The 22,693-nt window shown below is 48.4% G+C and overlaps 1 protein-coding gene across 1 annotated transcript; it reads left to right on the forward strand.

The window, feature by feature from the left end:
* The first annotated feature begins 619 nt into the window (after positions 1-619).
* On the forward strand, positions 620-16,431 carry ST6GALNAC1 (ST6 N-acetylgalactosaminide alpha-2,6-sialyltransferase 1). Its single transcript, XM_006728093.2, has 9 exons — positions 620-1,039; positions 12,350-13,022; positions 13,785-13,953; positions 14,099-14,270; positions 14,484-14,622; positions 14,886-14,989; positions 15,160-15,249; positions 15,342-15,441; positions 15,684-16,431. Exons 1-9 carry the CDS (start codon positions 909-911, stop codon positions 15,873-15,875), a joined length of 1,770 nt encoding a protein of 589 aa, XP_006728156.2. The 5' UTR covers positions 620-908; the 3' UTR covers positions 15,876-16,431.
* Positions 16,432-22,693: the final 6,262 nt, after the last annotated feature.

Genomic DNA, 22,693 nt, shown 5'->3' on the forward strand with positions numbered 1-22,693 from the left:
AGGTGCTTGCTTACAAAGGCAGTTTCCCCAACGGTAAAATGGGGTTGACAACAACGCCCAGCGCCTCGAGTAGCTGCAAGAGCATTACTGCACACGGATGGCCCCCGGGGGCCTGGCTCAGCACTCTCGTCTGCAAGCATGCTGCTCAGGGCTGTCAAGGCCATGACTGCAGAAGAGGAGCAGGCAAGGTTGAGCCAGATGACTGTAAATCACTCCTCCGCTTGTCTGCACATTGGAATCACCTGGGGAACTCAAAAAAAATACCCCTGCTGGAAAAATAGCCAGCCCCAGAGATTCTGGCTTCGTTATTTTCAGTGCAGTCTGGGCACTGGGGTGTAGTACAGCTTCCCAAGTGATTCAAATGTGCACCCAGGATTGAGAGCCGTGTATGACTCTGGAACGCTTTGGAAATGAGATTGTCCTCATAGCTCTAGTCTCTGGCGGCACAATGTTCTTTGAGGGAAGATTGCTAGAGGGATCTCCAAGCTAAACAGATTCCCTGTACTTTTCTCGTAAAGATCATGTTGCGCATGGAGGCCACGCAAGGATCTTCCAGTCCGTGCAGCTGCCCGGGGTCCCCAAGGGTTTGGAACCTGATAAAAGTGAGGTTCCCTATAACACATGTGTGTTTCTCATAAAGCTCTACATGCAGAAATTGGCTTCTGAGACAATGAAAAGGAAAGTAAACTTGTTTGAACAAAAGGAGTTTCTCTTCCTTCAAGCCACACCAGCCTATAAGCCTTCACAAAGCAGGGGTGGCAGCTCCTGATAGACTGAGTGGCTCATTGTTAAGATAAGAGGTGTGCACTCCCTGGCCAGGAGACCTCAGCGCTCAAACTATCTGCGGTCTGTATCGAAGCGAAGCTCCAGGATATGCAGAACCTTCTTGCAGCGCCTGACCCACCACCATGAGGACCTGGCTGCCTCGACTCAGTCATCTGGACCATGCCACCAAATGTCTCTTGGTTTTGGCCGTGTTGGTCGTCTTCATCTTCATGCTGCCCTCCTTTATGAAGGAGCCCAATACAAAAGCTTCCAGGTAAGGTTCTGACCCTTTCCAAATTCCTCATAATTTATTGGAGGCACGTTAAAAGACTCTAGCCCAGGGAAGCCCAGGGAGCTCTGCGACACTACCATGTCCACACAAGGTGTCAGGAATCAGGAATGTTGTCAACAACCACTGGCAAGGAAGATCCAAGGGGGCACCTAGGGGACACAAAGGGGGCAGGAGTGGGAAAACCAAGGTGTCCGGATGCCTGGCGGCATGTCCAGGGGAAACGCAGGCAGGGGCTGGCAAACTATGGGTCTGGGTCTCCAGAAGGCCCAGACAGGAGACAACTTCCCCTCCAGGACTGTGAGTAATAATGGCGACTTTGGGGATAGTTTTCACGTGCCATTCGCCGCGTCCTAAAGCAAAAGATTTATCCCGTGGATGCCATTCACTTCCAAATCACACTCTCCCTGAGGAGTTGGTCAGAAAATGGGAGACCTCTCACTTAGCTTAAATCTGGGCTCTAAGTTCATCCTTCAAAAGGACCTTATAGACCAGTTTTCTTATAAAATCAACACATCTCCAGCAGAGGAAGACCCTTTTCTTTCCAGACTCAAGTTTTTTTGGAATGACTTTATTTCACTGTTCTTTTTTTTTTTTTATTAATTTATTTATTTGTGAGAGAGAAAGAACATAAGCAGAGAGAGCCACAGACAGAGCAGGCAGAGGGAGAAGCTAGATCCTCACCGAGCAGGGAGACCGATGTGGGACTCGATCCCAGGACCCTGGGATAAAGACCTGAGCCGAAGGCAGATGCTTAACTGCCTGAGCCACCCAGGTGTCCCTATTTCACTGTTCCTAAATTTTTTTGAAAGTAATACATGCTCTCATAATGTTTAGAAAAATCCAAGCAAGAAGTGAAGGTCTCTCCATCACATCCCCATGTCTACCCACTCTTAAGGGGTGACCACACTTGATTCTTTGGTGTACATATAATTATTACGTAATTGTAGGCAACACTTCTATTCTAAGTGCCTTATGTACATTAACTAATTCTGATGGTTATGAATATACGGAGACACAGAGAGCTGACGTGAACTGCCCAAGGTCACCCCACTAGGAAGTCACAGGGCCAGGATTCAAACCCTGATGTTTTGCTTCTCCACTCCCTCGGACGTGTTGACTCTCAAGAGACTCAAAGTCTAATGGAGCAGAACGACATAGACCAGAGAGGGTGCGTGATATTAGTAGTCGTGATAAATCACCGCAGTTAAGTCACATGTGTCAAGTGCTATGGGAGCAAATTGGAAAGAGTCATTTCAACCCTGGGGGGCAGGGTGAGAACATCCTGGAGATGGTGGTGTTTGTAGAGCTCCTGAAGGCAGTGTGACATTCCAGCACGCAGGAACATTGCACAATAAGAAAGCAGCCGGAGCAATGGTGTGGACGCGGGGAGGCTGATGACTAACATAACTCATGCTGACTGGGGGCTTGGCGTGCCAGGCACTGGTCTCCAAAACCCCTGATTAGCGACCACATATCAAGGCTTTGGGGTAAATACTATTATTAACCACAACCTCTTTTGCAGATAAGAGAGGTTAGGCAAATTATCCAAGGTCACCCTGGTCACTTAAGTTCAGACCCAAGCCAGCTAGCTCCAGAGTCCACGTTCCCAGTCACAGCCCCGGGATGGCGTCACTCCCCCAGACCTCGCCACTCCCTCACCCCCCACCCCCCACCCCCCACCCCCAGCCCGGCTTCCTCTATCACACCCATCAGAACCTGTTGTCAGGAACCCAAAGTGTGTTTGTTTCCTGCCAGACAATGAATTTCCTGGGCGTAGGGATGGTCTTATTTGTCTCTTTCCTCAGTAATTTGAACAGGTCCTGGACACAGGGCAGGCCTAATTCGGTGTTTTTTAAATGGTTGTTGATGAAAGAGTAAATGTGTGGCCATCAGTAACGTACCAACAGTTTAAATTTTATTCTACGGCTACGGAAAACTTTAGCCGTAAGGGAGGAACTTGATGACATTTGTGCGTTGTGCAAACTCCTCTGCTACCAGATTATAGGGTAGGCAGTGGGGGGGAAGGTGGTCTCAGGGGGGCTGGGTTGGAGGCTCCTGCAATGGTTTAGGGTAGGAGCCCTGGGCCAGGAGGCTCTGGCCGAAGGACGTTAGGGAGAAAGGACTGAGAATAAGTCAGACCGGCTGGATTTGGCAACAAATAGGATAGGATTGTATGATTTCAAACCGAAGGTATTGGACTACCTCTCATATCTTCTTAATTTGGTCCCAGTCTCCAGGGTGCTCCCGAATATGTAGATACAACTGAGACCATGTCTCTACCTGCTTAGGTTTCCTGGTCTGGAATGAATTTGCCTTTGAAGACTCTATGCCTTGTGTTGGCTTTAGAGCTGTTGGGTAAGCGTGAGCTGTAAAATCAGGGCTATGGATTTTCTTTTTCTTTTCTTTTGGTCTAAGAAACATAACTTCATTTTCTATAACTTCCCGATTTCCAATCCTGGACCCCCATTCACCGAGCTTCAGGGAAACCTAATCTCAGCCGTTCTTGGTCCTCTGTCCCCCTTCCCAGGATGGCATCAAGGGCTCCTGGATACCTGATGCGGTGCCAGGGCCTGGGTGGGGGCAGCTGATTCTTAGCCATCGTGTTGCCCTTGAGACATCCATCGCCTCTGCCTCTTGGCTCTTTCATGTCCACCTGCTTAGGTGTGAGAATTTTCGGACACTGTCTTCCTGGGATCAGCATGCTGTCATTTCCTCTCGGGGCCTTATTAGACCCTAGGAACACTACAAGGAAGTAGGGTGCAGGAACCCTCCAACCTTGGGACCCACAGATCCCTCTCTTCTCTCCCTTGTCCTCTCCCTCTTCTTCACCCAAAGGAAACTTTCTAGGGAGGAAACAGAGAAATCCTTCTCCGAGACATTTATCTATTCCACCAAATCTTCTCCCCGCTTTAGGGCTTAGGTATGGAGGGAAGCCAGAGGTCCTGTAGGACGTCCTTTACTTTCCAGCTCTTATTGGTCACATGTGTCCATGGAGGCAATGAACATGGGACTCCTAACAGCTGCTGGTGGGTGAGAAGTGGGCACCGGTGGGAAAGGGAGAAAATATAAGGACGAAAACAATTAAATAACATTCCAACATAGTAAACGACTACATTTGTAAGTCTAATAGGCATAGGAAGGGGGATCTGGATGTGCACGCCCTAAGGTGCCACCAGCAGATTCTTTGAGGGGTTACAATCACAGGCTGATAACCTTTTCTGCTTAAATTCCTTTTCTGCTTTTTCGGTAATGAGCACACATTGCTTTTATAAAAGGAAGAGTAATTCAGCAAAGTTCGTTTCTGAAGAAAGATTCGGGAACAAAAGACCCATTTAGGTACCACCTCCATAGTGAAGTGCCCGTCCCCCCCAGCAGAACCCTGTCCCTAGGTTGTATCTACACTCTCTCCCACACATTTGACTAATAGCATCGGACCGCTAACTCTTTATAGCAGCTATTTATGTTCATGTCTGCTCCCCTCTTAGATCTGGGGCTTCTTAAGATCAGTGACCATTGCTCTCTCATCTTTAATCTTTAACAGATAGTTCTAAATGCCTGGCATCTAATCACCACTCAGTAAATATCTGTGGACTAAATGTTGCATTGCGTTTTCAAATTTTCATAGAATTTTCGATAAGATGTCTCATTTAGTTTTCATGTTTCTCCCTTTATTTATTTTTTTATTATTAAGCTGACATGCACGTGTTCCAAATAGTATTGCAAATTTTACATCAACATTGAGTGGTGCCCATGCCTTCTCCCTAGTCCAGAATCCTGATTCCCAAGGTACCTACTTCAATTCTTTCTGCTCTTTCTTTTGGTATTTACCATGCTATTTCTAAGCCACATGCCTACCTGCCACTTCTTGACTTCTCAATTAAGTGGTTTAGTGCTGTAAATGAAATACCATTTACCCATGGCCTTGACGCCTGTTGCCCTTTCAGGCTTTCATGTCTGGACACGTGAACCCAAATGGGGGCGGTTGGGGACTCTGACGGTCGCTGTGTGTCATACACGTTAGACCTGACCCACTTGTATAACGTGGTATTTTTCCAAGTGCCTTTTATACACCGTGAAGTCCTCACAACAGTATTGTGAGACTGGTATTAAGATTCCCATCTAGGGGCGCCTGGGTGGCTCAGTCGGTGAAGCGTCTGCCTTCAGCTCAGGTCACGGTCCCAGGGTCCTGGGATCGAGCCCCGTGTCATCAGGCTCCTTGCTCAACGGGGAGCCTGCTTCTCCCTCTCCTTCTGCCACTCCCCCTGCTTGTGTTCTCTCTCTCTCTCTGTCAAATAAATAAATAAAATCTTAAAAAAAAAAGGATTCCCATCTAATGGATGAGAAAACAGGGGCTCTAAGCGTTCTGTGACTTACCCAAAGTCACACAGAGGGCTGGTTAGTGGTCTGGCTGGAACTCAAGCAGGCTCCTTCCTGCCCCAGTGTGCACCACCACCCGTTTGCCAAGTGCCAAGAACTTAGTTTTCTGTCAAACTTTCAAGTTCAATACATGAGGACAGCCAGAGTTCCAGAGGCTAAGTCTTGGCACGCCTGGCAACTCCCCTCAGCGACCTCGCAGGAGACAGGCAGCCCGCTCTGAGCTGTCAGGAAGCCTGATCCTCAAGTTCTTTTTTTTTTTTTTTATTCTTATGTTAATCCCCATACATTACATCATTAGTTCTAGATGAAGTGTTCCATGATTCATTGTTTGTGCATAACATCCAGTGCTCCATGCAGACTGATCCTCAAGTTCTTAAGTGCCACCACGCTTGTGGGGTTTGGCAGCTTCTCAGGGAGCCCTTCCAGCCCCAACGGAGGGCAGGGGTAGCTGCCCACTGGACTCCCTTGTTCTTCTCGTTCCTCTCTTGGGCAGAGGGATGGCAAAGGGGAGGAATGTTATTTTCCCCCAAGGTCACTATCTCAAACATGCCAGGCTAAAAATGTTACCGGGACTCGGGCTAACCCCTGAAACAAAGTTTACTCGCAGGTGTGATTAGTCCCAAAAGAGCTAAGCGAGGTACCAGATCCAGGCGATGAAAACTGACTTTGCTTTAAACAATCTTGGTTCGAGGGGAGAGTTTCCCAGCCACGGGACCACGTGGTCTCGTCTTGTATCTGTGATTCTGGACCTTTATGTACCTGCCATTGTTTTGTTTAAAACATTTTCTTCCCCAGTTACCTCCGTCCCACCCACCACCATCCTGTTCACGGTCTTCCCTACTCTCCTTAACTCTCAAGACTCACCCCTGTGGTGAGAGCTATGTGTTTGTGTCTGTGTTTGTGTATCATAGGGAGGGAGCACGTCCAAATTTTAAACCAGCTTCCCATCTCCCAGGCCATGGTTTGATGAAAGGGATTTCAGAGAATGCTCTGGGCCCCTCTGTTGGGGGAGAGCTTTGGAAATTGGATCCAGCTACTAAAGCACTAGGAACAGTGGCTTAGGTGTGTTTTTCCTCTTCTGTTCCCATATTTATATTGTCCCCCATTAGGATTTAACTGGCCAGAAACTAAACAAATAAGAGAATTGGCTTTGATTTGAAAAAAGAACATTTGGAATAACAACAGAATACAGATTTCTGGGTTTTTTTTGTTTTTTTTCCCCAGCCTACAAAGAGAATTAAGGCTGATTAAGGCAAAGTACAGCTTTTGGTGATCGAAGCAACTTGCGGACACATCTAAAGTGTCAAAGTAAAGTTCTAAAATGTAAACCGTGCAAAAAGTTTTGGGATTTCCTGGGGAAAATATACTGCAAAGTTTGGGGCTGGGGGAAACAGAACGACTGGTTTCCATTTCAGATAAGACCAGAGCCCCTAAAGAGCTATGTGGACACCAGCTCCAGCCTGGGCTAACAACAATGTGGGGTACTGGAGATGAGAGCTGCCCATCACGGAGGGTCCTCAGCGGGGGGTGAGGAAAGGCAGTGCTGGTGGGGGAGGGGGTCCGGGTTGTGAGGACGCCAGTTGGAGGCATGTGTGTGACCGGCCACCCGGCCACTCACCACAGGGCAGGGCTGCCTAGCCTGGAGTCTTTTCCAGGGTCTGTTCCACTGAATGGCAGAGCCCAGAATTATTTAGGAAATCAAAGGGGTTTTGGTTTTTTGGGTTTTGTTGAAGAATAACTGATATACAATACTGTATATCAGTTTCAGGTGTACAACATAATGATTGGATATTTATGTACATTACGAAATGCTCACCATCAGGCTAGTTTCCATTTGTCACCATACGAAGTTGTTACAATATTATTGACTATATTCACCAGGCTTGTACTTTACATCCCCGTGTCTTATTTATTTTATTATGGGGAGATTGTCTTTCCTAATCCCTTTTACCTAATTCTCCCATCCCCCACCACCTCTCACCCCCCCACCCACCTCCCATCCCCCCCCCACCACCACCGCCATCCCCCACCACCACAGTGGCAACCCACTCTACTCTCTGTATCTATGAGATACAGAAATAGTTCTGTTTTGTTTCGTTTGTTATTTGTTTTTGAGATGCCACATATAAGAGAAATCATATGGTATTTGTCTTTGTCGGGCTTATTTCATTAGTATAATACCCTCTATGTCCATCCATGTTGCTGCAAGACCTCATTGTTTTTTCTGGCTGAGCAATATTCCATTATATATATATCCATTCATCTGTCGATGGACACTTGGGCTGCTTCCATATCTTGGCTATTGTAAATAATGCTGTAGTGAACACAGGGGCGCGTATGTCTTTTCAGGTTAGTGTTTTTATTTTCTTTGGATAAATATCTCGAAGTGGAATTGCAAGATCATCAAGGAGGTTTTTTGAGTTCTTGTCTTCTCCTTGATGAAATAATCTTCTAGTCCTACTGGTTTTATTAGTGGCCTTTGATTCAGGGTGTCATTGCTAAATTTCAGTTTGGATGACCTCTTCCACGTGTGAGACACTTTCAACACCCCCTATCCTATTTCTAGTAGATACTGTTGACCACTGAACAATATGGTTTGAGCCACATGGGTCCGTTTATATATGGATTTTTTTACAGTACAGTACTGTACATGTATCTTCTCTTCCTTATGATTTTCTGAATGACATTTTCTTTTCTCTAGCTGACTGTATTGTAAGAATATGTACATAATACATATACAAAATATGTGTTGACTTGTTTATGCTATTGGTAAGGATTCTGGTCGACAGCAGGCTATGAGTAGTTAAGTTCTGGGGCAGTCAAGAGTTACATGCAGATTTTCGACGGTGTGGGTCGGTGCCCCTAACCCGCACACTGTTCAAGGATTAGCTGTGCTATATTCAAGGGAGAATAGTGCTCTTTTGCCAACAGTCTTTTCATGGCTTCAAGTATAAATAAACTTTGAACCTTTTGCCATTTCTTTGCTTCCAGGTCCCCTGTGGTGTTGTGTAGTTCAGAATTTAGAGGGAAGAGGATGCCAGATAATTATTCTTTTGTACCCACTTCATTTATTGCATAGAGCCATGTGAACCCTGTTAATGATAAATTTATTTTTTGAAGTGCAGCATTTTTTATTTTTATCTCCCAAATAGATCAGATTTGATATTGAGTTGTTTTTTGCTTGCATGTGACTCCTGCATGACTTGCCTGTCCCTCTGAACCCTTAATAGAAAACAGGTTCCCCCCTCACCCTACCCTGGCCTTGCTCGTGGTGTTTAAATCCAGGATTACCCAGGGTCTGGACAAGACGAATGCAGGGCACTCACCATATGGACGGAAGGAATTTGAGCATTCAGTAAATACCATGCATGAGCATAAGGAAATGCCTACGTAAACACCCACATTCCTAGCAATCATAGTTGTGTTTAATTATAGGGAATTGAAATGAAACTTAATTACATAATTTTGTCAGTAGCTGGGTCATTGCTACGACTCCCTGTAAAACGTAAAGGAGTCCTCAGTAACCCGCCAGGGACCTTGTGCCTCCTGCCTCTGGGAAGGACTGCAGAGAGGAGCTCGGGGTGCTCCGTCCCCGAGGGCCAGCTGTCTGAGAAGTCTAGTGGAGAAGACCACCCTGCCGCACCATCTCCCTGATCACAGCCATGCAAAGGTGCTTGCACTTTGGAAGGAAAACTTCTAGAGGCTTCTTGTGGTTTGGGGGTGGGAAATACAGGGGGAGGTGAATTCGAGGTTTCCGGCTGAGTAACGAGAGCTGTTTGCTAATGGAGTAAACACCTAGGCTTTTGCTGTACCTCCGGGCTGGGAGCTTCAGCTCAGTTGTGCCACTGAAGGGGAGAAGAGTGAGTCTCACCGTACTCAAACTTCACAGCACCAAAACAAAGGTGGCCCAAATCCCTCAAGAATATGTTCTGGATGGGGGTGCCTGGGTGGCTCAGTCGGTTAATTGTCTGCCTTCGGCTCAGGTCATGATCCCGGGGTCCTGGGATCGAGCCCTGCATCGGGCGCTCTGCTCCGCGGTGAGCCTGCTTCTCCCTCTCCCTCTGCCCCTCTCTGAGAGCTCGCTCTCTCTCTCTCAAATAAATAAATTAAAAAAAGAAAAAAAAGACTATGTTCAGGACTAACTCAGGTTTTCCACTCTGCATGGATGGTATCCTTTCAGAATGGACACTTGAGGGATGTCTACCCAGTTCATGAGCCAACAACCCTCTCTTTTGAGACTATCCTCTCGTGTACAGGGTGGACCCCAGGATCCGTGTCACTTGCCATGTTACCAGGGACAGGAAAGGACACAAGTGGGCCAGAACCATAAAAATTAAAAACTGGGAGCAGAGAGTCTTCGGTCCCTGAAGCAGGTGTTATGGGGCGGCCATCCTCCTCCGTCATGAGGGCTGAGGAGCAGAGAGCAGAAAGCAGCCTAAGAGAGAGACTCCAGGTTCCAGACCGTTCTAGAGGCTCAACCACATCTTGCTCTTGGGCTCCTCAAGACATTTTCTAGCCTTATGATAAATCCAAACCCCCATTTTTTTTTCTTAGTTAAAAATGGAAAACAAAAAAAGGAATAACGGCTTAAAGTCTTGAAGGCTGTTAGCTTTTCCAGGCTGCTTCATGTCACAGTCCAGCCTTTCTCTCCTTTCTGGTCTGGGATACCTCTCCTCCAAGTTACTTCTTTGAGCAAAGAGGCATTTGCTACGTGAGGACAGTTAAAAATGTGTGTGCTCCAAGGAGGAAGGCCCCACTGTTAGCCTTTTCCCTAACAATCTCCAGAGAAGTTAGATCCTCTGTCCGTTTCAAGGTCAGGACAGAGAGTGCCCTTCCTGGAAGACCTGAATAAATGTGCTTCCCTGGGGCCCAGGAAGCAGGAAATACAGTATCCACCAGAGGGCTGGCCACGATGCAGGAGGGAGGCCCTAAATGAGGAAGGAGTGACAGAGGTAATCTGCCTAGTGCACATACCACCACCCGGGCCAGCCCTGTATTCTTCTAGTGATGAAAGTCTCCTCTGTCTTCCACCTTTAATAACAATGACTACAGTGTACTCTGCGGGTGACCTACACAGGTCCTACACAGCACATTGCACTAGACATTTACTGAACGTCTGTTGAATGAGATGTTCCGCCTGTTACATATTTCAGGGTCTATTCTATTCAGTTTGTTTAAATCCATTTCCTGGTGGGCTCAGAAAGCTTTTCGGAAGCACCGATGTGATGATGTGGCATCGTGGTGGGCTTCGTAGTAAGGACTGCTTAGAGTGATCTCTGCCTCCTCCAAGTTTGCGATTTGGGGAGGAGCTTGACATTGCCCTTGAACGAATACAATCCCCAAACACGCCCAATTTGACCACACGTAGGATTCTAGCCTTCACGTTGTCACAGGAAACGGAGCTTGGGTCAGGCTACCTCCCATGGCTTCTTCGTGCTCGCCCATTCCCCAGCATGTCTCCGGGTTACAACTTGACGTCTACCTGTGTGACGATCTGTTGTCCCTTTATATCCTGGGCTCCGTGGGGGGGGAGGAATGTGTCTGGTTGCGCTCATCACCCAGGCCCCAGTAACTAGCACAGCGTTCATAGGGGGTGCTCAATAAATATTTGCTGCATAAAAGAACAAATTAGTGGCCACAGAGTTGGGAGGCAGGGAGTCGAAGCTGCAACCAGAGAAGGAGGAGACCAGACTCAGGAGACCCCCACATTGCGCAGGACAAATCAAGAGTCACTGGGAACAGAGCACCACGGCAGGGCTGAGGAGCCGGGAACTTGTTATCCGAGCATGTATTTTGTGCCAGAAGCTAAACACATGTTGTCAGTTAATGCTCACAGCAGACTTCTTGCAGAAGCAAAAGGCAGCGGCCAGTTTTATAGATAAAAACACCCAGGGTCAGGCAGGTGAAGATTTCTCCCAGTCACACCAGCTAATAAATGGAAGTGCTAAGGATTCTCACTCGGGTCTCTCTGGCTGCACATTTCATGTTCTCTCTCTGGGGCCTCAGTAAGTCTGTGATGATATGGCTTGGAAGAAGAATGATAGAAGCAGACAAAAGAGAACTGCTTGGGACAAGGGTGATCAAGGTGCTAGGGAGGCCTAGGATGTCAGGGAAAGGAGCGGGAGTTAAGGACACCTGGAAATCCATGAGGGTGACGGCTATGGGTCCCCAGAGAGGATGATTCTTTTCCCCAAGACTCCCAGGAGCCCCCCCAAAACCTGTGTAGCACAGAGAACCCACCTCGAAGTCCAGTTAGAGAAACCTGCACAGCAGAGGACCCACGCTTTCCTCAGCAGAACACCTGATGCTAATTTGCATAAATTAAGGGATACTTTTGGCAGCCTCCCCCAAAAGGGGGAAATAAAAAGAAAGGAAATCTAATCCTCAGAGCCAAAAACCTGGAGTGCCAGAAGCCAGACAAGGCAGCCCGCGTCAATCTTCTCCTGATGCTAGAAAAAAGCACTGCCAGGCTGGAATTCAGCTACTGTGCCCCACCCTCTTGATCCAGCAACCCCATCTCCCAGCTGAAATTCTTCAGTAGCTCCCCCTGGACAAGAAGATGAATGATAAAGTCCAAACTCCTCAGTCTGACCTACGAGGCAGATACTAATCGGGTTCTGCCTACCTGTTTGGGCCCATCCCCTGCCCAGACAGAGCCCCTTCCCTTGCGCCCACCGAGCTCACACGCTCCCAAGGGCGAGCCCACCACGGTCTCTTTATGGGCCAGAGGTAAGTTTCCAGACCCATCGCCAACAGGTGCAGCTTAATTTGGGGTATGGACGGTGACACTCCTTGCCTTCATGTCTTAGGGAAACTGGTGTGAAGTCTACCCAAGGCACCAGAAAACATACTAATTATGCGTCCACCCTGTGGATACGATCCTCGGCCTTAATCCAGATTTACATCTGTCCCTAGGGATCAGCACATGCTTGGCAAGAAGAGGTATCCAGAGTCACTCCACAAGGCTGCATGGCAGGCCGCCACCGCGGGAGGAAGGACAAGGGCCCCGGGGGGGGCGTCAGCGCAGGAGAGCAGCACACAGGCACCCCCGGCCCAGGCCACGGCCTGCCCCACCCACAGCAACACCAGAGCAGAGGCCAGCGTGGCCGCCTCAGCTGGGCCGGCCCCACCGAGGGGTCAGGAGAGGAAGGACACCGTGCTGAACACGCTGCCCCTGAGGGCACGGGATGGGAGGGTGGCCTCTGACGGGGCAGAGACACTGTCGCTGAGGAGTCAGGATGCCAGGACCATCAAAGGAAGGCAGGACCAGAACAAGGAGCCCTCAGCCACCAGGAGGGAGCCCCCAAACCCTCAGGGCAAAGTGCGGACCACAGCAAGGACACCTGGGCTGAAAAGCCAGGCCAAGGCGCTGACCAGGCCAGGAGCAGGGTCACCGGGGAGGACAATGAAAGGAGTGACCACAGCGGTTGTCCCCCACTGGGAGAAAGCCCAGGCCACGCCACCCTCCACCCCTTTCCAGAGCCGCATCACACAGAGAAGTCCAAGTCTGCGGGCCACCAACTTCAAGTCTGAGCCCCAGTGGGATTTTGAGGAACAATATAGCTTTGACACGGGAGCCCTAAGATCGGTGAGTCTGGCCACTACCTCCCTGCTCCAAAGCCCCCTGCAGACAGCCCCCCCAGTCCCTGCCTCCCACCTCCCTGACCTCCCAGGCTCTGTCCCCAGGCTCTGCCTTGTTCATGCCCACCCCCACCCCCCGTGCTCTCCCCTATAGCGTGGGAAGGGGTAAGGGAAAGGAGCCCTGCCCTGGAGCCCCCAGAAGGCCTGGAAGGTCCCTGAGCAGGGTGAGAGAGTGCTACCTGCTCTGGGGCCATCCTCTGGCAGGGGGAGGGGGCAAGGGTTGAGAGGGGACACAGAGAAGCAGGACTAACAGCCGAGGACACCCCAACCTGAGGCCCGACCCTGACCCCTGGGAATGCCTTGTCTTCCCCGTACACACAATTCCCCAACCTTCCCTCTCTTCCATCCCTCAGAAAAGCTGCCTGGGCCCACAGCCTCAGGAGGGAAACCTTCAAAATTCATATGTTTACACAGACCTGCAGCTGGGCCCTGGCCAGCGCTCCAGGCTCTCCCACAGCCCCATCCTCCTCACGCCCGCCAGGGTGCATCCCCTAGAGCCCCAAGAAGGGGCTGTTCTCTGGGACCCTCAGGGCTACAGCAGCCAGGGCAATGGCGAGGGAGGATCAGCAGGCCCTCCGAACAGGATGGAAGAGGCAGCAGAGGTGGTGCCTTCCAAACGTTGAGGCCCACTTTCTGCCCCTGCCCCGAGCCCGGCCTGGCCATGGCCTTCCTGGGCCTCTTCCTGACTGACCCACCCTCCTGCATGTAGACCTGCCCCGACTCAGTGAAGGTCAAGGCCTCCAAGTCACCCTGGTTCCAGAAACTCTTTCTGGCCAACCTCACCCTCTTCCTGGACTCCAGCCGCTTCAACCAGAGAGAGTGGGAGCGCCTGGAGCACTTCGCACCGCCCTTCGGCTTCATGGAGCTCAACTACTCCTGTGAGTCTTCCTGGGGAGGAGCCTGGGCAGCTGAGCCTCTGGCTCTGGTCTGCCTCTTCCCTGGGGGCCCCCAGCGCGGGGAAAGAGGATGGGCTGGCCCTCCCTGACGCTTCCAGTGCTCTGAGCGGAGCCCCCCTTGTTCCAGTGGTGCAGAAGGTGGTGACTCGCTTCCCTCCGGTGCCCCAGCAGCAGCTGCTCCTGGCTAGCCTCCCTGCTGGGAGTTCCCAGTGCATCACCTGTGCCGTGGTGGGTAACGGGGGCATCCTGAACAACTCCCACATGGGCCAGGAGATTGACAGCCACGATCACGTGTTCCGGTAAGCGTCCCGCCCCAAGCGCCCCATCCAGACTGAGAGATCTGGTAGGGCGTTCTATGCCTGGATCCCCGAGGCCGAATGCCCGGGCTCTCCAGAGAATGTCCCATTATACCTGCTGCCTCCCCATCTCTCTTTTCCTTCCCCGCCCGCCGTCATGCCTTTCCCTCGGGCACTCATGGGTCCTGTCCTGTGTGGTTCTGTCTTGCCGCCTAGACTGAGCGGAGCCATCACTAAGGGCTACGAACAGGATGTGGGTACCCGGACGTCCTTCTACGGCTTCACTGCCTTCTCCATAACGCAGTCTCTGCTTGCCTTGGGCGGTCGGGGTTTCCCGCACGTGCCTCTGGGGAAGGTGAGCACAGAGGAACCGGCCTGGCCACCCACAGAATCTGAATGGGGAGCACGAGCTGAGAAAGGGAGCCTGGTGTCCTGTGTCTGGAGTCTGGCTGGCGCGGGCTCTGTTCATCCGAGGGGCAAGAGCAGGGAGGACTGCCAGACAGGACTGCGAGGAGCAAGTGGGCAGCCTGGCGTCGGAGCCAACCACCCCCCCCCAACCCCCCAGCCCCGGGGCCTGAAGGCAGGACTCCTGGAGCGCTCACTGTCCTTGGTCCTCAGGATGTCCGCTACCTGCACTTCCTGGAGGGCACCCGAGACTATGAGTGGCTGGAAGCGCTGCTTCTGAATCAGACCCTGGTGAAAAGTAGCCTTTCCTGGTTCAGGTACTCACTGCCCCCTACCCCACCCCAGGCCGAGCTGCGTATTGAGCGGCTGTGAAGGGCTGGACAGGTGGGGACAGCCTTGGCGATCGCCTGGAGATGGGCCCCCTGTCGTGGCCCTGGCCAGACTTGGCCCGCATCGGGGGAGGTGAACGACCCATTGCCGCCCACAGGCGCAGGCCCCAGGAGGCTTTCCAGGAAAGCTTGCACCTGGACAGGTACCTGTTGCTGCATCCAGACGTAATCCGTTACATGAAGAACAGGTGAGAGCAGAATGGCAGGGCGCGGGGGGCAGGCATTGGATCCCTCTCATCCCTGCAGCCTCCTGACCGCTGGGGGCTGGGCTATTTCCCAGGTTTCTGAGGTCGAAGACCCTGAACTCTCGCCACTGGAGAATCTATCGTCCCACCACGGGGGCCCTCCTGCTGCTCACGGCCCTTCAGCTCTGTGACCAGGTAAGGCTCTGCTGGAGGAGCGGAAGCCCTATCCCGGGACCTGCCCAGCAGGGGACGACGGCCAGGGCGGGAGAGGGGTGTGAGTGCACGTACACACATAGGCCAGTGTCCATCAGGGAGCCTGCGCCCGGACCCCTAGGGAGGGAACCACGATGAAGGGTCCCCCAGTAACACACAGCCCATGAGAACAAGCCTGGGAGGGAGCAACTTCAGGCCTCATTTCTCCTCCAACCTTCACATAGGTGAGCGCCTACGGCTTCATCACCGAGGGCCACGAGCACTTTTCTGATCACTACTATGATAAGTCCTGGAAACGAACCATCTTTTACATCAACCATGACTTCCCGTTAGAGAGAACACTCTGGAAGCGGCTGCATGAAGAAGGTATAATCCAGCTGTATCAGCGTCCCATAATTTCCAAACCAAAGACGTGACTGGAGCCTGGGCCGCAGCAGTCTCTTCATCCGTTCCAAGGCACGGGGCACGGTGGGAGTCTTGAGATTCTACCACCATTTTCCCAGGGCTCAGGCCAGGCTCCCGGCCCCTGCAGACTCCCTAGGGAACACTGGCATCGAGGGGGAGACACTTTCAAGATGCCAAATGACTGACTGAGGCTTTGGAGACCTTGGAATGTTGCTTCGGGCTCTGTTCAAAGGAGGGAAGACTCCAGTCTTGAGACCAAGGAATTTGAACTAAACGGGGTGATGACCAGTCAATACCGCAAATCTCAGCTGAATATCACCCTTCACTGTCCAATAGCGGCCTGACCCTGGCGGAGAAAAGTCTGAACCTATGGAGACATGTAGATTTGGTTTCGAATTGCAAATCTGTACTTAGCAGCTGTGAAATCTTGAAGGCCTTACTTAATTTCATAGAGATTGTCTAGAGGAACCTTCCTTCGGGGCTTATCTGATTCTAGAAGGATCTGCACCTGTCCTTGTCTTTGAGCTCTTTGACAACTCTCTGGGTTGCAGAAAACTGATAGTACTAGGGCGCCTGGGTGGCTCAGTTGGTTAAGCGACTGCTTTCGGCTCAGGTCATGATCCTGGAGTCCCTGGATCGAGTCCCGCATCGGGCTCCCTGCTCGGCAGGGAGCCTGCTTCTCCCTCTGACCCTCCCCCCTCTCATGTGCTCTCTCTCTCTCATTCTCTCTGTCTCAAATAAATAAATAAAATCTTAAAAAAAACAAAAAAAAACAAAAAACTGATAGTACTAAAAATAATTCTTGCCCATGGAGATGCAAATAAATCTTGTACAGTGAAGATGCCAGTGACGATTCCCCTGGGGGCAGCGACCTGTTTTGTACATACAAGCAAATTCATGTTAGCGTTTCCGATGTGTGTCTGTACTCAGGGTTCTCCTTTAAACCAGTTTTTACATCTTACTGGTTCCTTCATTAATTAATACACCAAATAAAATCCTTGACATGCGTTGATTTTATATTTGTATGAAAGTCATCATTTCATCCTTGAAAAAACATCTTCTATCATGTCCTGAGGCCACTGTTTTATAATCTGTAGCAGGACTTTTAGGGTACCCATTCCGCAAGGATTTTAAAAATTACTGTCTGTAAAAAGCCTGACGCAACAAGGACCCAGTTTCCTCCCCTTTCGTTCTCTATCCTCCTGCCAGCCTGCATTTCCTCAAACCTCACGTTGAGAATCTGGACCAAGCCAAAGGCTTTTCAGCTCATCTTACCCCCTTGAGCTCTAGCTACGGGATTTGGAATCTGAAGCCCAGAAGAACTCTAAAGATCCTAAACCGAATGAAGGTCCCCGATAAAGGAGATGGAGGCTGTGGAAGGCAAAAAAAAAAAAAAAGTAAGCTGTCTTTTAGACTTCATACTCAGAGTTCAAAAGCTAATTTAATACAAATAGGACAGGATTTGCTTTGCTCAGAAGGGCTGCAGTACCATCTCTGGGCAGCAGGTGGCGGCACCTTGCGCACCCCCACCCCACCTATTTCTGGAATGCTCAGCTTGTCTTTTTGAGGTTTTCCCAGCTATTCTTACATGTTTATTCCTCCGTATGAATTTTAGTATCCGTTTAGGATCTAGAAAAAAATGTTTTGGTATTTTAATTGGAATTGCATTAGATTTATACATTTACTTGGGAAGAATGGACAGATGTATTACATTGAGTCCTCTTCTCCAAGAGCAAGAGACGGTTCTCCACTTGTCCAAATTTACTTTTGTGTCTTTCAGTATTTTAATATTTGCTCATACAGATTTTGAACGTTCCTTGTTGAATGCACTGCTCAGTATTTTATCTTTGTTGCTGTTGTAAGTGGATTTTCTCTACATTATATCCTCTCCGTGGTAATTGTTTGTGAAGGGTGTGATATCCTATCATATCATCTGCACATAGATTCTTTTCTTTTTTTTTTTTAAGATTTTATTTATTTATTTGACAGAGAGAGACACAGCGAGCGAGGGAACACAAGCAGGGGGAGTGAGAGAGGGAGAAACAGGCTTCCCACTGAGCAGGGAGCCCGATGTGGGGCTCGAATCCCAGCACCCTGGGATCACCACCCGAGCCAAAGGCAGACGCTTAACGACTGAGCCACCCAGGTGCCCCGTGCACACAGATTATTTTCTAATTCTTTATGCCTCTGATTATCTCTTTTCTAAATCTTTTGACTGGTACACCCAGAGTGAGCTGACACAACAGTTTACTCCACTTTGGATCCAGATAAATGAGGCTCAGCCTTTAAGTTTGGGTAGCCTGAATTTAAATTTGAGAAGGTAGATTTGGAGGTCCTCTGCTGATAGTATATGATAGAATATGCTATATGGTGTTGATAGAGTTAGGTAGCAGTGATGTGGGAAACAAAGGCAAAAGAAAAAGTAAGTTTCCTTACTACTTACAGCCCTTTGACAAGTCCTTAAAACAGAGTAACATTCCTCTAGGAACTCAGCTGCCTCAATGTTAATACTTTGCTAAGGGCAAAGGCAATCTTAGCCCAACCCCCAGGATCCTGTAAGTCTACTTTAATATATAAAAATAACTTTGGAGGGGCGCCTGGGTGGCTCAGATGGTTAAGCATCTGCCTTCGGCTCAGGTCATGATCCCAGGGTCCTGGGATCGAGTCCCACATCGGGCTCCCAGTTCAGCAGGGAGCTTGCTTCTCCCTCTGACCCTCTCCCCTCTCATGCTGTTTCTCTCTCGCTCGCTCTCTAAAAAATAAATAAAATCTTTAAAAAAAAAAAAAAACTTTGGAAACTTCCTTTATCTCTACCCCACAAGATACATGTTGGCAATCATCCCCAAGCATGTGAACCACCGATAAACATCTCAAGAGTCTCATGACTGAGTTTTTACTAAACAGTAATAAATGACTTTTCCTTAAAATAGCTAGACCCCTGAGGATCTTGGAAACCTTGTTGTCAAAATACCTGGGAGGGTTATGCTGTGCCTAATCCCCTCCCAACTTGAGAGCATATAATGGGGGCCACTCCTCATGACCCCAGTGCAGCTATTTCTGCCCACGGGTCCTGTCCCCCTGCTTTAATAAAACCACCTTTTTGCACAGAGACGTCTAAAGAATTCTTTATTGGCCATTGGCTTTGAACCTAACGTCTTTCCTACATCAGCAGGATATAAAATTAACACAGAAATCAACAGCCTCTTGACCAAAAAATCCCCTCTCTAGGAGTTTACCCTGAAGATATATCTCCAACAATACAAAAATAAATATGCACAAGGTTGTTCCCCGCAGCATTGCTCAAAATTGCAAAATATTGGGAATTGCTGAGGTACTTAAACATAAGAAATATAAACATGAAGAATGGTACATCCACACAATGGAGGACTGAACAGCTGAAATAAAGTGAGGAAGATCTCTGTGAACTGACATGGTGTGGTTTCTAGGGTATATTGTTAATTTTTTTCAAAAAATAAAGACAAGGGGCCCCTGGGCGGTTCAGTCAGTTAAGCATCTGACTCTTGGTTACGGCTCAGGTTGTGACCTCAGGGTCATGAGATGAGCCCCACGTGGGACTCTGCGCTCAGAGTGGAGTTTGCTTGTCCCTATCCCTCTGCTCCTCCCTCTGCTCACTCTCTCAAAAATAAATAAAATCTTTTTAAAAAAGAGAAAAGAGTATAGCATTTATACCTTTTACATAGGAAAGAAGAAATCAAATATACATATACCTGCTTACTTTTGCAAATACCAAAAACCAGGGAGATTGTTTACCTAAGCCGGGTGTTGGGTAGGAAAAATTTTCCTTTACCCTTCAACGGTTCTTCTGGCTGGTCTAAGAATGAAATTGACATGACACAGATTAATAGGATAAACTCTAATTTAATTTCATATGTACGGGAACCCCACATACATGAGAGGTTCAAAGACAGAAAGGTAAAATGAGGTATGTATGCCCTTGATGTCATTTTGGAGTGGTGTTGGGGTCCAGAGCTGACAGCCAAGAAAGAATTCTTGGGACATCTTTGGTCCAAAAAAGGGGATTTTATTAAAGTACAGGAACAGGACCCATGGGCAGAAAGAGCTGCTGCACTGGGTTGTGAGGAATGGCTGATTATATACTTGGGAGTTGGGGAAGGTAAAGAAAAAGGGATACTTCCAAAAAGACTTTCATTTTTTTTTTTAAGATTTTATTTATTTCTTTAACAGAGAGAGACACAGCGAGAGAGGGAACACAAGCAGGGAGAGTGGGAGAGGGAGAGGCAGGGTTCCCACCGAGCAGGGAGCCCAATGTGGGGCTCAATCCCAGGACCCTGGGATCAGGACCTGAGCCGAAGGCAGATGCTTAACGACTGAGCCACCCATGTGCCCCAAGACTTTCATATGTTAAAGAAGACTTGCTATTGTCAAGCTAAGGTTGTTTTTCCTCTAGCAAAGCATCAACTTTAAGACAGTTGGGAGTTTCCTAGAGGAATGTTGTACTCTGCCTGCCTCAAGTATTTGTCAATAGGCTGCAGGTTATAAGGAAAGGAAATTTAATTTTTTCTTTTGCATTTGTTTCCCACATCACCATCCTGAGCAAAGGAGTGGAGTGGAAACTCAGGCTTCAAAGGGAAGGAAGGCAATTCATGGGGCAATGAGAAAAGCAGATCTTTCATAACTAGATGTTTGCCCTGCCATACAGATGGGTCACTCAAATAAAATTTATCTCTGGAAGTAACTCTTATTCTGGGAAAGAACTACAATGTAGATTCTTCTAGGTAGTTAAAGGAAGGTCAAAACTTTCTCTTGAGCCCACAGGTCTTGATTGACTTCAGTTCTAAGTAGTCCACAACCAAAGGGGCACATTTTGGAAAGGCTTGTTCTGAGCCCCTTCAGGGGTGAATAGGAACAGGACAGAAAGGATGAGAGTGTAGAACAGAGTGTGGGGAGGGAGAGACACTTCTCCAACTGTCCCTTTTGGCATAGCTTTGCCTTTGTACTGTTAAAAAAAAAAAATCCAACTGAGTACATTTGAAGATCTAACTGGCTTTATTTAACAACCACGAATTGGGAAGCATCTCATCTAACAAACAGAAAGGAGCTCCCAGGAGCTATACAAAATAAAAGGCTTTCATAGGCAGAAGATGGCTGGGGGAGGGGCAGTTTCTAACAAAAGAGTGGACTGTTTCAGAAAAAGTCACCTTCCTTTATGGGAAAGGGTGGGGATATATCATGCAGATCACTTCATGAGTGCTGATCAGGTAATTCCAGGTTGATTCGTTAAAGGTCACCATCCAGAAAAGGCTAAAACTGCAATTACATTAGATACTAAGTCTTGGTTTGCTGACATGTGGCGTAGCACAAGGGACTGCATTTTGAGCCTGTTGTCTCTTTTTTCCTTAAACAGAAACTTAATCCTCAAAGGACATTAAAATCAGCAAGGATTGGGGGGAAATCCCAACATGGAATACAAAGATAAGCAATTGAAAAAAAAAAAATGGACAAAGTGATAAACTCTTAAAAAAAAAAAAGAAAATGGAACCTAATTGTATTAAAATGTTAGTTATAACCACGCAGACGCTGTGGGGGGGATGCAGGACTATATTTCAACTACATGTCCTCAGACTAAAGACAAAAAGAATTGCAAATAAATATTGAATTCTGACTGGCAGGTTTGTTTTACACAGTGCTGAAACCACTTTCAGTGTATTATAGGATTAAAGCAAATAAGTAAATATATTAAGGATAATGGAAACCAATTTTCTCATTATCAGAAAAGAAAGTTATATCCAAAATGAAATGCAACAGCACTTTACTTATTTCAGTGCTGCAGGTCAGTTGATCTGTGTCACCCACAGCAGACCTCTTCTAGTCTTCTGGGAAGATTACTAGACAGTTTTAAAGGATTCTAGTATCTTGGGGGTGCCTGGGTGGCTCAGTCAGTTAAGCGTCCAACTCTTTATTTCGGCTCAGGTCATGACCTCATGTTCCTGAGATGGAGCCCCATGTGGGGCTCTGCACTGGGCATGGAGCCTGCCTGGGACTCTCTCTCCCTATCCCCACCCCCCCACGCACGTGCTCATGTGCTCTCTCTCTCTTTCTTTCTAAGGAAGGAAGGGAGAAAGAAAGAGAGAAAGAAGAAGAAAGAAAGAAAGAAAGAAAGAGAGAAAGAAAAAGAAAAGAAAGAGAAAGAAAAAGTAGAAAGAAAGAAAGAAGAAGGAAGGAAGGAATTCTTGAGATGTCTTTGGTGCAAAAAAAGTGGTTTTTTGTTTTGTTTTGTTTTTTAAACTTTTTTCTTTATTTTTTAAGATTTTATTTATTTATTTGATAGAGACACAGCGAGAGAGGGAACACAAGCAGGGGGAGTGGGAGAGGGAGAAGCAGGCTTCCCGCTGAGCAGGGAACCTGATGTTGGCTTGATCCCAGGACTCTGGGATCATGACCCGAGCCAAAGGCAGACATTTAACGACTGAGCCACCCAGGTGCCTCCAAAAAAGGTGTTTTTATTAAAGCATTGGGACAGGACCTATGAACAGAGAGAGCTGCACTGGGGTTGTGATGAATGACTGATTATATATACTTTTTAGTTAGTGGGGGTTAGGGATAGTGTAAGTCTTTAAGGAATTTAGAGCAAGGCTTCCAGGACCTTGAGGGGCTAGCTGCTGTAAAGATAAGGTTCATGAGACCCTTCAGATGTGTATCAGTAGGCCATATGTTCGGAGGATGATTGCTAACATATATCTTGGGGGGGTGGGGAGTAGAGATAAAGGAAGTTTCAAAGGGATTTTTATTGTATTTTTCTTTTGTTTTGTTTTTTAAATAGGCTCCACACCCAGCATGGGGCTCAAAT

Source organism: Leptonychotes weddellii, chromosome 15, assembly GCF_054177405.1.
Source record: "Leptonychotes weddellii isolate Sample4059 chromosome 15, ASM5417740v2, whole genome shotgun sequence".
NCBI lineage: Eukaryota > Metazoa > Chordata > Mammalia > Carnivora > Phocidae > Leptonychotes > Leptonychotes weddellii.

Coding starts and splice junctions, on each gene's coding strand:
- ST6GALNAC1 (XM_006728093.2), top strand. CDS start 909: ATGAGGACCTGGCTGCCTCGACTCAGTCATCTGGACCATGCCACCAAA. Junction 14,623..14,885: donor CGCACGTGCCTCTGGGGAAG/GTGAGCACAGAG, acceptor CTTGGTCCTCAG/GATGTCCGCTACCTGCACTT. Junction 15,250..15,341: donor ATCCGTTACATGAAGAACAG/GTGAGAGCAGAA, acceptor GCTATTTCCCAG/GTTTCTGAGGTCGAAGACCC.